General features: G+C 33.6%; 1 protein-coding gene across 3 annotated transcripts in view; it reads left to right on the top strand.

The window, feature by feature from the left end:
* The window catches only part of LOC143063480 (solute carrier family 49 member 4-like), a 36,047-nt gene that overhangs the window by 2,267 nt on the left and 19,348 nt on the right, over positions 1-14,432 (top strand). For all 3 annotated transcript variants that reach the window (XM_076235660.1, XM_076235680.1, XM_076235669.1), the window contains exons 2-9: positions 430-520; positions 950-1,113; positions 2,067-2,121; positions 3,778-3,845; positions 5,026-5,079; positions 6,949-7,078; positions 7,657-7,765; positions 7,997-8,064. In XM_076235660.1, the coding sequence (XP_076091775.1) occupies positions 430-520; positions 950-1,113; positions 2,067-2,121; positions 3,778-3,845; positions 5,026-5,079; positions 6,949-7,078; positions 7,657-7,765; positions 7,997-8,064 (739 nt within the window). The remainder of the gene's footprint in view (positions 1-429; positions 521-949; positions 1,114-2,066; positions 2,122-3,777; positions 3,846-5,025; positions 5,080-6,948; positions 7,079-7,656; positions 7,766-7,996; positions 8,065-14,432) is intronic.

The following is a 14,432-nucleotide window of genomic DNA, read 5'->3' as shown; positions in this document are numbered from 1 at the left end:
GCAATGTAAAAAAAAAAATCCATGTTCTCTTTTTGTTATGCTGTTACTGTTTGTTTATACAATGTAAGTATGCAAAAAACTTTATATGGCAATACAATTTACTGCAAAAACAGGCAATGTAAAAAAATCCATGTCCTCTTTTTGTTATGCTGTTACTGTTTGTTTAAAAATAAAGTCCATGTGTTAAGTTTAATGAAATTGAAAATAGTAGGTCCGTCTCTTTTCTATCTTTTATATATTGTCACCCCACTGAGACCGAGGTCGTTTTACATCAAAAGGTAAGAGTAATAGACGATATAACGAATAGAATCGCTAATGTAGATTAGCTAACATTTTTTAAGGTCTGTAAGGATGTTTTTCTCTAAAACAAAATGTTTGCGAACAAATGGTGTAAGCTATTTTATTTTACTATTCTATTTCAAATTTCAGGTTTGAGAATCTCAGTGGTTATTTGTGATGCGCTGGTACTCCTGGCTGCCGGGTTGAGATGCATTACAAGCATCCCAAAGTATGCCTCAGGGTAGGAACATTTTAACCGTACCTTTGAGATTGGTTTTATTATTATTATTATTTTCTTCATTAGAATTAGTTCATTGTATATGAAATACATAGTAAATGGAATACATGTCATGCATGTGAAAACTAGCATTTTTGTTTTACTATCTTAGGTATTAGCAGATGTTTTATGACGGGTAGGGGGGGGAAGCGTTCATATACTTTTTACCAGTCCCCCATTTCAGAGTTTTCTTATTGTCAAACTCATACAATGAGTTTTGATGAATGGAAACCAATTGCAAATTTCATGGCATCATAAGATTAAATTGTGTGTATTGCTTTAATCATGTTAATCCTGAAACCGGTTGTGAAATTTACAAATGTTTTTTAAAACAATTTCACTCAATCTTATGATAGGTTAAAGATTCTCATGTATAATTTGTCATTATACTAGGTTGATATATGTGTCTGCAGTACTGAATGGAATAGCTGGGACTGCGCTGTTTGCAGGTCCTTCACTGTTGGCTTCAATTTGGTTCCCGCCAAATCAGAGAGCTACCGCAACTGCTATTTCTACGTTTATGGCATACGCAGGATTTGCAGTAACATTCTCAATCGGTAAATAGTCACTTTGTTTTATAGTATTTTGTTACTCTTAATATGTCCATTCACGAATTTGGTGTGATGTCTTTATGTAGATATAACAGAGGATTAGAAAGAAATGTAAATGTTTTAGCACAACATGCTATTTTTGTAGTAACTAATATAATTATGAAATAAAGAAAATGTTAAAGTGTAGTTCCTCTTAAAAAGTTGACAAATATTCTATGGAAAACTGACTTAAACTTAAATTCCTAAATAACAAAACATAAACACTGAGCACTATGGTGTTTCTTCAAAGTTTGCATGTGTTTCCTTCCGGAAAAAGAGAATCATAATCGAAATATTTATATAGACCTTGGTAAAAAAAATAGGTTGCAATTTTTAAATGACCTTAAAGGGTGAAATATCGATTTACTCCTTCTGTTCGCTATAACATCGTAATACCTCAACCAAGGCCGGCTTAAATTGTAAAATTATTATTAAAAATTTTAAAAATATTGCATTAACAATGTAAAATTGGAGATTTCTAGAATGTTTTTAAGTAACATGCAATATGCTTTTTTTTGGCCTACAAAAAACTACACATCAGTATTGGGCCTGCAAACCGAACAAATACTTAACGTAAATGCGATCAAGATTTAACGACTCACAAATCTTTAAAAATATACAATCAATAATATATCAAATAACAGCATTTCAAGATGACATACCATCAATCCCAAGCCAGAATATAATCAACCACAAACTTCACTGGTCTTTGAATGTGTTACCTTTACATCACTTCAGTAGAAGGTATATCATTTATTGATCTCATGTATCATCTTTGTATATGTCAAACTTCAACCCATGTTCCAAGTCATTTTGTGGAACATAGGAAGTCATATGTCTAAGAAGTATAGAACTAGCTCTCTGCTCCAACACCACAAACATTGATTTTTATTCATATGTATAATGATCTATAATTGCAGGTCCACAGCTGGTGTCGGCTCCAAAATACAAAACAGTAGAAACACAAGATATAAGGTAACATTAGGAAAAACGATCTGCTCATAAGATCTTATTATTTAATGGGCGGGTTTTTTTTGTTGGTAAAATGAGATTGATGGTTGAATTAATGAACTTATATGAAAGTTTACATGAAACTGTCAGACAATCTCAAACAGCTGGCCGAGTGTGCAGGATTTATATATTCGCAGCCACGTCTGGTCAGAATGGGAAAGTCAAATTTGAAGCCTCTTGTAAAGAGATTGCCATGCACCCTGCACGTTAAAAACCCTTACAGATAAGGTCCATAGTATAGTATATACCCTCATTTCCCAGTGGCATTCCAAGTTTCCTACTTTCAAGCCGGTGAACCGCTCTACAGGAACATATAGTTTTAATTGTTAATTTGTTATCAGCCTCAACATGCATTAAATATTTGAGACTGAACGATAAGCAATCAACTATCAACAATCAATCAAGATGTTAGTAAAACTTTCGATTTGATGACTTGAATAATTACGAACCTAGCAATTCAATATCTTCCTTGTAAGCAGCTAATATTAAGGAAAACGCAATCACGTGAATATCGTATCAATGGGGAGGTTTTTTTTAATATCAGAAATGAAGGCAACAGTAGTATGCCGCTGTTCGAAATTCATAAATCGATAGAGAAAAAAACAAATCCGGGTTACAAACTAAAACTGAGGGAAACGCATCAAATATAAGAGAACTACGACACAACAGAAATACAACATTAAAATGTAACACACACAGAAACGGACTATAATATAAAAATTGCCATTTCCCCGACTTGGTAGAGGGCATTTTATTTTAAGAATGGTAGGTTGAACCTGGTTTTGTGGTATGCCAAACCTCCCGCTTTAATAGCAATGTTAATTATAACATTAAAATGACAAAATTACATGACAGGACTACAATACAAATAAATGAGAGAAAATATAGGACAGAGAACCAAATACAAATAATAGCCAACAAATGTACCAGGTTAAAAATTTAATACGCCATACTAGACTAGAAAAAAAGACTTCGAAGGCTTGTTGATGTAGAATGCGAATTCAAATGTTTTTAGTGTTTATTTGTTTTTCATTTAATTTGAAAGAGAATTAATTAAATAAAATGGTCAAAACGTCTATCCTTTTTATCTTGATAACTTTTATAAATGTTTACATAAAAAAGAAAAGTATTATAAATTAAGCATAACAAAACCAGAAAACACCACTTGTATTGAAGAAAGAGACAGAATATATCAAATGGACAATCAAAATGCACAAGTCGAAGAGAGCCCGACAAAACATTGGTAAAAAACGAAATTCGACAAATTAAAATATTACAAACAACAGTCTTACCCAACCAAAAGACGAGGTTTTTGAATGTTTTGGAAGACTGAGCAAATCGTTCTCAATATGTTTCACTCGTTAACTTGCTCGTTGTTAGGACAATCAGAAAAAATAGTATTATTTGGTGTCACAAACGAGGAGAAGAAGACGGGAATCGTCAAAATAATGGAGCACAGTTGGTTTCCATATGAATTCCGATTTTTCAGTAGACCTCAAAAGATTACCATGACAGCCATGGTATTGATTAAGGGGTTTGCTTACATAAACTATATGCAGGTTATTATTATGCAAAATGTCATAAAGTAAGTCAGCAAAAATTCCTTTCTTTTGTTTTTAGTGGATACTCTTTTAATGCTGTTAATGGAACAACCACAACTGCACCAAATATATCTCATAATCATACAGGTATGAAAGTAAAGATATAAATAAAGCTTCAATATTGTTAAAATATATATTTATTATGTTCAGCATTAAAATGATTGATAGTGATATTGATTACGAGTACCTAGATTTCCTATGACAGTTTATTAATTTCGGAGATAATTTTAACGACCTCATGCTGACCAGACGTGACTCGGCGTATTTGTAACGGGCTTGGCTTTGTGTCGATGGAAGATCTAAGTGACCAAATATCTATTCCTCCTTTGGTTTCTCAAATAAGACTACATAATCAAGGCATTTAGGTCCGTAATATTGACTACCAACATTCCAACTCAGACCCCGCCAAATAGTTGTTTATGGTCAACTGTCAGATTAGTGTAGAGTGTATGTGTAGTTCATTGTATCCCCCGCGAACGAGTTGTGGAGGATAGAAATCACTCTCGTTGCCAATCTGTGAATGTCGCGTTTGGTTCAATATTTTACTTACTTTGAAGGTCATTAATATTTGTTTATACCAACATTCCAACTCAGATCCCGCCAAATAGTTGTTTATGGTCAACTGTCAGATTAGTGTAGAGTGTATGTGTAGTTCATTGTATCCCCCGCGAACGAGTTGTGGAGGATAGAAATCACTCTCGTTGCCAATCTGTGCATGTCGCGTTTGGTTCAATATTTTACTTACTTTGAAGGTCATTAATATTTGTTTATATTATGTAGCCCACTAGAAGAGTGTGTTTATATTATGTAGCCCACTAGAAGAGTATGTATATATTATGTAGCCCACTAGAAGAGTATGTTTATATTATGTAGCCCACTAGAAGAGTATGTTTATATTATGTAGCCCACTAGAAGAGTATGTTTGCAAGATCTAGGCCAATAATTAATCAAAACATTGTGAAGAAGGAAAGGGGTTTGGGTCCTCATGTAATGTTTTCAAAACCTATTATTCATTTTATTCTTCAAGTTCTAAGATTTATAGAATTGCATTTCCAATTCGATAGTAGTACATTTAGTTTCTACCATGTACTTAAAAGATAATGTATAAATAGAATAAATCTGGTATCAAAGCATATGAATGCAGAGTTTCGTTCTATTTTAAACATATTAATTTTTTTTATAATAAACTATAAAGTTGAAAATATATCTAAAACAAAAGTACATTTAAACAGACTGCCTGCTGATATCATTATCTTCCTTTTTGTAGTGCTGTTAAATTTAGACCAATTGAAAGGCGACATCATGCGATTAATGTATTATGGTAAGTGTCAGATACAAAGAGAACGAGACAATAGATTATTATTTACACACATACAGTTAACCTTAACAAAATCCACTGGACATCAAGTGATCACCCAATAATACAAGAGAGGAGGAATGCACTATACTATCAGTCATCAAAGGTCATGTTCAGAGGTCTCCATTTTTTTTTTACCTTTACCGTTATTATTAGGAAAAATGTTCCGTGCATGGTTTTTCATAATCTGTTGGCTTTTTAAACCGTCATGGATAAATGAAACATTGATATTTTTTAAGTCAATACTTATACCTTCAAAGTAGTACTACCAAGTAAGCAGTGGCGGATCCAGGGGGGGGGGGGGGGGTTCCGGGGGTTGGAACCCCCCTTTTTTTTGGCCGATCAATGCATTTGAATGGGAGCATATAGTTGGAACCCCCCCCCCCTTTACTCTGGGTTGGGAACCCCCCTTTTTAAAATGGCTGGATCCGCCACTGGTAAGCTATATAACAACGTTAACAACGTTGCTCAAATTTATATATGTAAAAGAGGGGTGAAAGATACCAACAACAACAAATATCAGAGGGACATTCAAATTCATAGATTGAAAATAAACTGACAACGACATGGCTAAAAATAAAAAACAAAAAACAAAAGTGCACAAGACACAATAAAAGAAAACAAAGAACTAAGCAACACGAACCCCACCAAAAAACGGGGGGGGGGGGGGGGGGGGTGATCTCATGTGCTCCGGAATAGTACGCAGATGCTCCATATGTGGCACCCGTGAGGACTCTATGTACCGTAGTGTACGCGTGGTGTTTTTTCGATTTTCTTTTGATCATGATATTAATTGCCTCGGTAGTGTCGTCTTCTGTTTTTTAAGCACTGCTTAAAAAATATCAAGTTAGAAATGCATTCGTATATTTAAAATACTAATGATATACCATCCTTGTTTCGTTTCAACTTTCATAAGCATTCAGCGTGTCTTTTAAAGTACGCGGATGTCTGTGAACACACTTTAGATTTAAATCACAATAACACTTTTATCAAACAATAAAAAGTTTCGATAATTCTTTTAAAATAAAGTAGATATTCATATTGTAAAGCACACGTGCCTGGTATCAGTTGATCCGATTCTCAATCTAGCACACACCATTTACAAAGATGACTGGGTTTTTTATGTTTATTATGAATACATTATTATCGCTTTGTTAACTACATGGTAAACAAAAATCTGTTTTGGTCAGCATAAAATTAATAAACACATAAACATGTCTTGATTGTCGCCGCTGCAGGTATCAATGCAAATGTTTCCAAGCAAAATTGAATAATCTTATATAATATGACAAATGATTAAATCTCGGAGACAAAATGTAAGAAAATCATTTTCCAAGAAGTTACAGGAATTTCTCATTGTTAAATGTCATTCAGAAAATCTGATTTCACTCACGTGTATGTCTACTATAATTATTGGTTTGTGTTCTGAACTGTTTACCATTTGAAGCTGGACAAACAACATTTAGCCCCTCAAATGTCAAATGAAGGGATATGGCTAGTATTTAAATGTAAAAAACAAGAAAACTTACCCCAAAACTCGACAACAACAAAAAATAACATCCTAAAGAACACATTCGGTCCTTATCTATAGACAAGTGCCTACCTCTAGATGTCTCCGAACATGGACTGATTATGAAATGTGATAATTTATCAGAGCCCACCAAAGTTCAACAAAAAAAACCAGCTACTGACGAGTTGCCAGATTGATTCTTGGTCTAAAAAAATCCAGCGTCATCAAATCACACAAAAATGACTTGCACATAAAAAGACATAATACTAGTATTGATATGATTGTATAAAAGATTTTTAATATTTTGAATTATTTTGTTTTAGAATGTGGTTTAGCAGCTATAGTATTTATTGCCGTCCTTATATATTTTCCTGATAAACCTCCATCGGCACCAAGTTATACAGCATCAGTCAAAAGAGTTAATTATCTAAATGCATTTTGTAAATTATTAACGTAAGTATCAGTGATATATATATATTTGTGTAGGGATAACTGCAAATTATACCTGGTCCATTCACGAAAGATGGTTTTTGTCAATTAAAGTAAAAGCAGAGAATAATGCGACTGTGTAATGCTATGCAGTAATGTTGTAGATGTGAAAAGTGAAATCCCATCTGCTCTAACATTGTTCGGGGTTTTTTTTTTTTGGCACTTTATATAATAAGAGTAAATGGAAATGTGGTGCATAAGTTGATAAGACAGGAGTCCAACGATACATACAGCCAAAACTACATCTAAATATGATTGATAATTTGTCTCGGGGGGGGGGGGGGGGGGGGAGGATTTAAGATCTTAGATTATAGGCGTGGCTTAATTATTATCTGAATGTTTTTTTATGTTTTAAAAAAAATTACAACGTCCCGGCCTGAATCCACCCAAGTAAACGTTCCTATATAAACAAGGAGGTACTATCCGACATGAAATGCAAAATGACTAGTTTAAGCCAATGTAACGTAAACTGTGGCAAATGACATGTTTTTGTCTCCTGAACTTAAACGGATATATTCAAATTGACATTTTGTTTACTACAGCAATGGGCCCTTGTGGTTAATCTCATTGGCTTGTGCAATACCAACGGGTGTGTACGGAGCATGGGGCGCTGTACTGGATTTAATACTCAACCCTGTAGGAATCTCTCAGGTACGTTTACATAATCTTTACAGTTTTTAAAGTTTTACAGATATCTTTTATACACATGTTTGTGGCAGTCAAGCCTCTCTAGTTAGTAAATAAAACCAGAATCCATAGAACAATCTACTATATTTACTGGAAAAACTTTATTTTGATTCGACTTTTATACACGGTATAACAAAACTGATATATTATGGTAGCTATAAATATTGTGTTTTAAAATAAGTATCTTTTTTGCAGATGGAAGCCGGTTGGATAGGGTTTTATGCCACAATAGCAGGAGGTATATCTTGTGTTTTTGTAGCAAGGTAAGGTAACCTGATACAACACAAACCAGACGGACACTGTACTCGCACACGACTATCAATTAAGAATTAAATGCTTCTTTTTGTAAATTTATTTGGGTGTAAAAGCGTTGACCGAAGTACATTTTGTATGAAGCGCGGAAGCGCTTCATTCTTAAAATGTGCGCACGGTCAACGCTTTTACAACCCTATAAAGTTACAAAAAGAAGCATTCAATACTTATAATTACATTTTTTTACTATGATCATGAAAACACGAATTTTACATATTTTTTTTATTTAATTCACCTGTGCACTTTATTGTTGGCCCACGTATTATCATGAATGAAAAGTTGTATTGAGCAATGCAACTGCTTACGGAATAACACGTGATGTGCAGTTAGCCAATCAGAATAAAGTATTATAATGAAACATACATCTAATGTAATTATTTACAAATACAAATATTTCATTGGCACAAACTCAATTACAATAATTGGCAACGGCCCATACAACTAGTTTACAGATAGTAATGATCGATGCAGCAATTAAACAATACTACATAGCATATCAATAGGCACATTTCAAACAATCAAATGTGCAGTCATATATATAATATGCATAACTTAATTTAGAATAGGCTACTGACATAAGTGAAAAATTGCTGCTTTATACTAGACAACTTATCATCTTGAAAATCCGTAAAAAGAACAAGTTGATCGTCAAGATGTTTGCCTAAAAAAAGGTTCTCATCATATAATTCTTTCTAGAGTAAAAGATGGTCTTTAAAAATATTGTCATGATGTTTATTGAACAAATGATGGTATCAAACAGCTAGATATGGATTTTTAAAACTTCAATCTACTCTAAAACTTTCAATCAGTATCTTTACATTTACAGTAATATCAAAACTTTTCTACACCTTGTTCTACTTTTCCACATGCTTCGAAATGAAAGATCTTAAATAAACTCTTAGATAATTCATATTTAGGCCACACAAATTTGATTCCTTGTTCGATGGACCCGCCCGCACCTATTTTTTTCAAAACAGAATTTTTTTATTTTTTTTTATATTCCCGCTTCCCGCATCCGGAAATGTAATCACGTCCATTTCCCGCACCGTTTTTTTTTTTGTAAACATTATAAAAAGATTTCAACATTTGTTTTTAAAATCACAGTCTAACCTGTATATAACGATTTTAAACATAAAAGCACCCCAGCACACTTTGTAAATATCTGTGAGAATATTTGTTTCAGCATGAAACCTACTTATCCAAAGCGGGAGTGCTCCGATCAAGGATTTGTATCTCCGATATAAATCTATATCAGCGGAAATACCGGAGTAAAGAACAAAAAATTGGTTACAATGGAAATACTTTCAATATCAGCAAAGAAATGTTGTGCCCAAAAATCATACGAGAAAAACAAATTGAAGCTAAAAATATGGAATCCTCAAATAAAAGACCGTCTCCACCAAAACAAAACAACATATAAAATTTGGAAAGATGAAGGTAGACCAAATGACCCTGATCATCCGTCAGTTAGAATGAAAAAAGAAACAAGAAGAGTTTTCAGATCTGAAATACGAAAAGAAGAAAACAAGCGTAAACATGTCGAAAGAGATAGAATAATAACTGGAACAAATGGAAAAACCAGCTGTCAAAAGAATTTAAAGTACACCAAGGAGTCAAACAAGGGGGACTATTGAGTGCTGACTTATATAAATTATATATTGAAGACTTATTATCTCTATATGAAACATCAAATCAGGGATGTAAGATTGGTCACATCAACATTAATGCTGTAGCGTGTGCAGATGATATCGCAGTTTTGAACGACAACCCTTATGATTTACAAATTTTAGTATATATATCATTTTATTCTGGTATCACCTAAGTTGGACAAAGGTATACAGAAAAACACATTAGTTTACATTACATTGCATATATGTACATTTGTTGAGGAAGCATTAAATATGAGTTTTTTACAACGGTATGATCAGTATAGCCGACAGGTTAACATCAGAGAGAATCCAGTTTTTCATTTATAATTCTAATAAATTGGCACAATTTTCGAAGTTTAGATTTCTGTTTTTGGTTCATAATAGCATTAAATTTTAAAACATTCAAGTTCGTTAGGTATTTCTTGTCAATAAGTAGTGTTCTATCTGTCAAGAGACTGCTGCATTCCATTACATAGTGGTATTCGTCACCTATAGCAACTCTGCACAACGGACACTTTCTCTGTTCTCGGGGAATGTTTTGCCATCTACCATTTTCAATTGGCAGTTTATGGTTCATTGTCCTAAACCGCGACATTGTTATTACATCTTTATCATCAAGTACATTAAGGTAGTGTTCGAAATTGTGTGATGTCTTGTATAGGCGATAATTCAGGGCTTTCGGCGAATCGTTTACCTTTCCTGACCATGACTGTGTAAACTGATCTTCTAGTCTTTGTTTAATTATCGATTTAATGTTAGGTGATGTGTTTTGGAATGACCATAAGTAAGAGAATCCACAATTGTCTAGAATACTTTTCATCTTGTCTAACGATCGCGATCGAAATGTTGTTTCTTGTGCTAACTTGAAAAGGTATCTAAACATTACAGCAGCGAGCTTACTTTCTTTACCGGTAATTAACTTTGTCCAATAAGATATAATTCTAGTTTTTATATCTATTTCTAGGGGATACAGACCCAGTTCTCCATAAATGAAGTCGTTTTGAGTAGATGGCTTAAGATGTAAAAGTAGCTTAAAAAATTTAGTTTGAACTCTTTCTAGTATATCTAAGTTTTCGTAACCCCATATTTCGCATCCATATAGCAGAATAGGTTTTACCAGTAAGTCAAACAAATCTACATGGCATTTAATTGATAAATTGTGAATTCTTCCCTTCCTTAAAACTTCGTACATTGCACTTGTTGCTTTGTCCTTTAGATGTTGTTTGCATTGTTTAAAGCTGCCTGTTTTGCTGAAAATAATTCCTAAGTAGTTAAAGTGTTTTACAGTTTCAATATGATGGTTGTTGAATCGGAAAAGTGGAGGGTTTGTAGTTCTTCCTTTTGAAAAAATTAAGATTTTAGTTTTAGCAACATTTACTCGCATCTTCCAGGTTTCGCAATACTTTTTAAATTTGTTAAGTGCATGTTGCAGTTGGTCAGGTGATTCTGCCATGATTACAGTGTCATCTGCGTAGAGAATTATGAATAATTTCATTAAAGTTCCAAGTTTTTCTTCTATATCTTTACTTATTGTGTTCATACCTAAAACATTTTCCGAGATGAGATAGTCTTCTAGGTCATTCAAGTATAAAGAAAATAAAAACGGTGACAGATTTTCTCCTTGTCTGACACCGATTTCACAAGCGAAAGGTTCACAAGTTTGACCATTATAGCTCAAGCTGGATTTAATATTCTGGTACATGCTAAAAATAGTATTAAACATTTTCCCCTTTATATTGTTGTTCAACATTTTAAACCATAAGAAATTACGATTAACCGTATCGAAGGCCTTTTCAAAGTCTACAAATGCGCAAAATAGTTTCTTTTTTGAGTGTTGTAAAACTTCAATTAGAGAGTTCAGAAGAAACGCACAATCAATTGTTGAGTATTTTTCTCGGAAACCATTTTGATTTTCTTTAAGAAGAGATGTTTGTTCTGAGAATCTTTTAAGGCGTTCATTTAATACCGCTGTAAAGACTTTTCCGAAACAGCTCACAATAGTTATTGGTCTGTAATTTTTGGGGTTGCGTTTATCACCTTTGTTCTTGTAGACAGGTTTTATCATTCCTTGGACCCATTGTTTTGGGATTTTTCCGGAGTCGAAAACTAGGTTGAAAATTTTCACATATATGTCGATAAGAACATGAGCGGATGTTTTTAAATATTCATTAATCAGTTTATCTTCGGCGCATGCTTTGTTATTTTTCAGATTTTTCAGCGCTTTAAGAATTTCATGTTTTGTAATTCTGCTATTTAACTCATCGTTTATTTCTTCGTGGGAAATAGTACTTTCAATTTGTTGCTCTTCTGTATCATCTCTCAGATCACTGTTTAACTCTTTGAAATATGAGACCAATTTGTCGAAATCAATCTTAGGCTGAGCTGTACTTTTGTTTTCATTTAGAAGTCGCCAAAATTCCTTAGCATCCTTTTGCTTTAGATCATCCATTTTCTTTCGGAAATCGCTTCTGTATTTCTTATGAGCTTTATTCATTGTATTTTTATATCTCTTCTCGGCATCTGACACAAGTGCTCTGTGGAACGGTGACTTATTTTTATTTCGTTTCATCTTACGGAATTCTGACCTAGCGGCTTTGCAGTCATGGTCAAACCATGGTTTATTTTTTCTATGTTCTGACTTCTTTCCTGCACTGACTTTAAACCCAAAAGTGTTTCCCGCTGAATTTATTAACACTTTGCCTATTTTACTGATTATCATATCTACTGTTTCTTGCGTCACTACTGTTGTGCCATCAATTTCAGAATTAATATTTTCTATTTCTGTAAGGTTTAAGCCTTCTAAGAATTTGTATGATTTTTCATTAGTCCAATTGTTTATTTTTTGTTCATTTGTTCTAGTATCATCGCTACATTTTGTGCTGACTTCTTGATCTGTTTGTTTCAAGGATATCTCGATTGGGGAATGAACATCTGAATAGAGACTTGAAAAATCATGTACTTTAAAATCGGTAAAATTTTGAATAAGTTCTGCGCTGCATAGGCAATAATCAACAACGCTTGAATTACGGCATGTGAACTTTCCATCTATGTCACCTAGAGTTCTCCCATTCATGATGAAGAAGTTATTTCCCTTGCAAAATTCTAGTAGTTGATTTCCAAACCTATTCTTGTTTTTATCTCTACTGTTCCTTTTGCGAGAGAAGTCATACTGGTCTAAATTGCAAACAGCATTTATTTGTATATTTTCAATATCTACGACATGAGATTCACTATCGGGAACAAATATAAAATCATCCTCGGACCCGGTTCTTGCGTTAAAATCACCAACGAGTAAACATTTTGAAAACTTATGTGATAGTTCAAATAATTCCATCTCAATTTCATTTATTGCATCAATGGATGAATATGAAGTATATTCAGGAGGGATGTAAATAATTCCCAAAAGAATGTCATCTAATCTATTTATTTATTTCGATATTTTACACCACAAAACAAATTTACTTTCAGTTTTGATATATTCAATATTATCTTTGAGATGGTTTTTGTACGCTACAGCTAAACCCCCCGACCTTCTTTTGCCAATTTTATTTCTGTTTTTATAAATCAATTCATATCCCTGTAATTGTATATCATCAATATCGTCTAGTTTTGTTTCTACAATGCCAGCAATATCCGTTTTATACAGCAGTTCCGTAAATTCAGGATATTTGAGTTTTGATTTAATTCCACAACAATTAATACAAGTAAGATTTAAATAATTTAACTGATCATTCTGATTTTTTGAGGACTCTCTCGACCCGTCCTACATCGGCGTGGTTATGGTTTCCTCATTAATGGCGTCATTGTTTCCGGATTCCTGTCGGGACCTTTTAAAAGGGCGTTCATTTACAGTTTTGTTTCTATACGAATTTTGTTGGGCTTGACGTAGTAGAACATCCCTATATTCAGTGCCGTTTGGTTTTGTGTCGAGTGATACATGCGGTTTCCCATTGATATATAATTTATCTCTTACCAGTTTAACTTTTTTACCCTCCTTCTTAGCCTTCTTCATTACAGGGTAGAGTTCTTTCCGTTTTCTTTCAATTTCAATCGGGAATTGTTCGCTTATCCCAAATTGTTTCCCTTTCAGCTTGAATGTATTTTTAAGTACATCTTCAAGCTCATCTCTGTGGATAAATTTGGCTACAATAGGACGGGCTCCGTTCAGTCCGGGTTTTCCAAATCGATGAACGCTACCGAGATTTACTTTATACGGTATGTCCAGTTCGTTTAATAAAAAGTTCTGAATTTTCAATTGGCACGATTCTTCCCGCTGAAAAGCTAACCCGGAGAATACTAGGTTATCGCTCATGCTTCTGCATTTTAGGTCTAACATATCGGCTTTTAATTCCTTAATGGCTATGTTTGAGGATGTTCCATTATCCTCCCCTATCGTCTCCATCCTGTCTTTTATTTGAGATATTTCTTCAGCATTTGCTGAATATTTGTCAACTATAGTATGAACGATCTGACCCATTTTTCAACACTTTCTTCAACTTTGCTATTTCGGTCTTGGATTTCGACAATTGTTTCCTCATTTGTCTGTACTCTTGTAGACAAATTTGACAGGCCTTCCTTTATACCATCGATTTTCTGTACTTCTTTCTCTATTTTCTCGATCCTATCCGTTAGAACTCGTAGCGACTTCAGGATTTCCATAAGGATAACTT

Source organism: Mytilus galloprovincialis, chromosome 1 (genome assembly GCF_965363235.1).
Source record: "Mytilus galloprovincialis chromosome 1, xbMytGall1.hap1.1, whole genome shotgun sequence".
Classification (NCBI taxonomy): Eukaryota; Metazoa; Mollusca; class Bivalvia; order Mytilida; family Mytilidae; genus Mytilus; species Mytilus galloprovincialis.
Note: the sequence above shows the minus strand (reverse complement) of the source record. Positions and strands in the feature narration are given on the sequence as shown.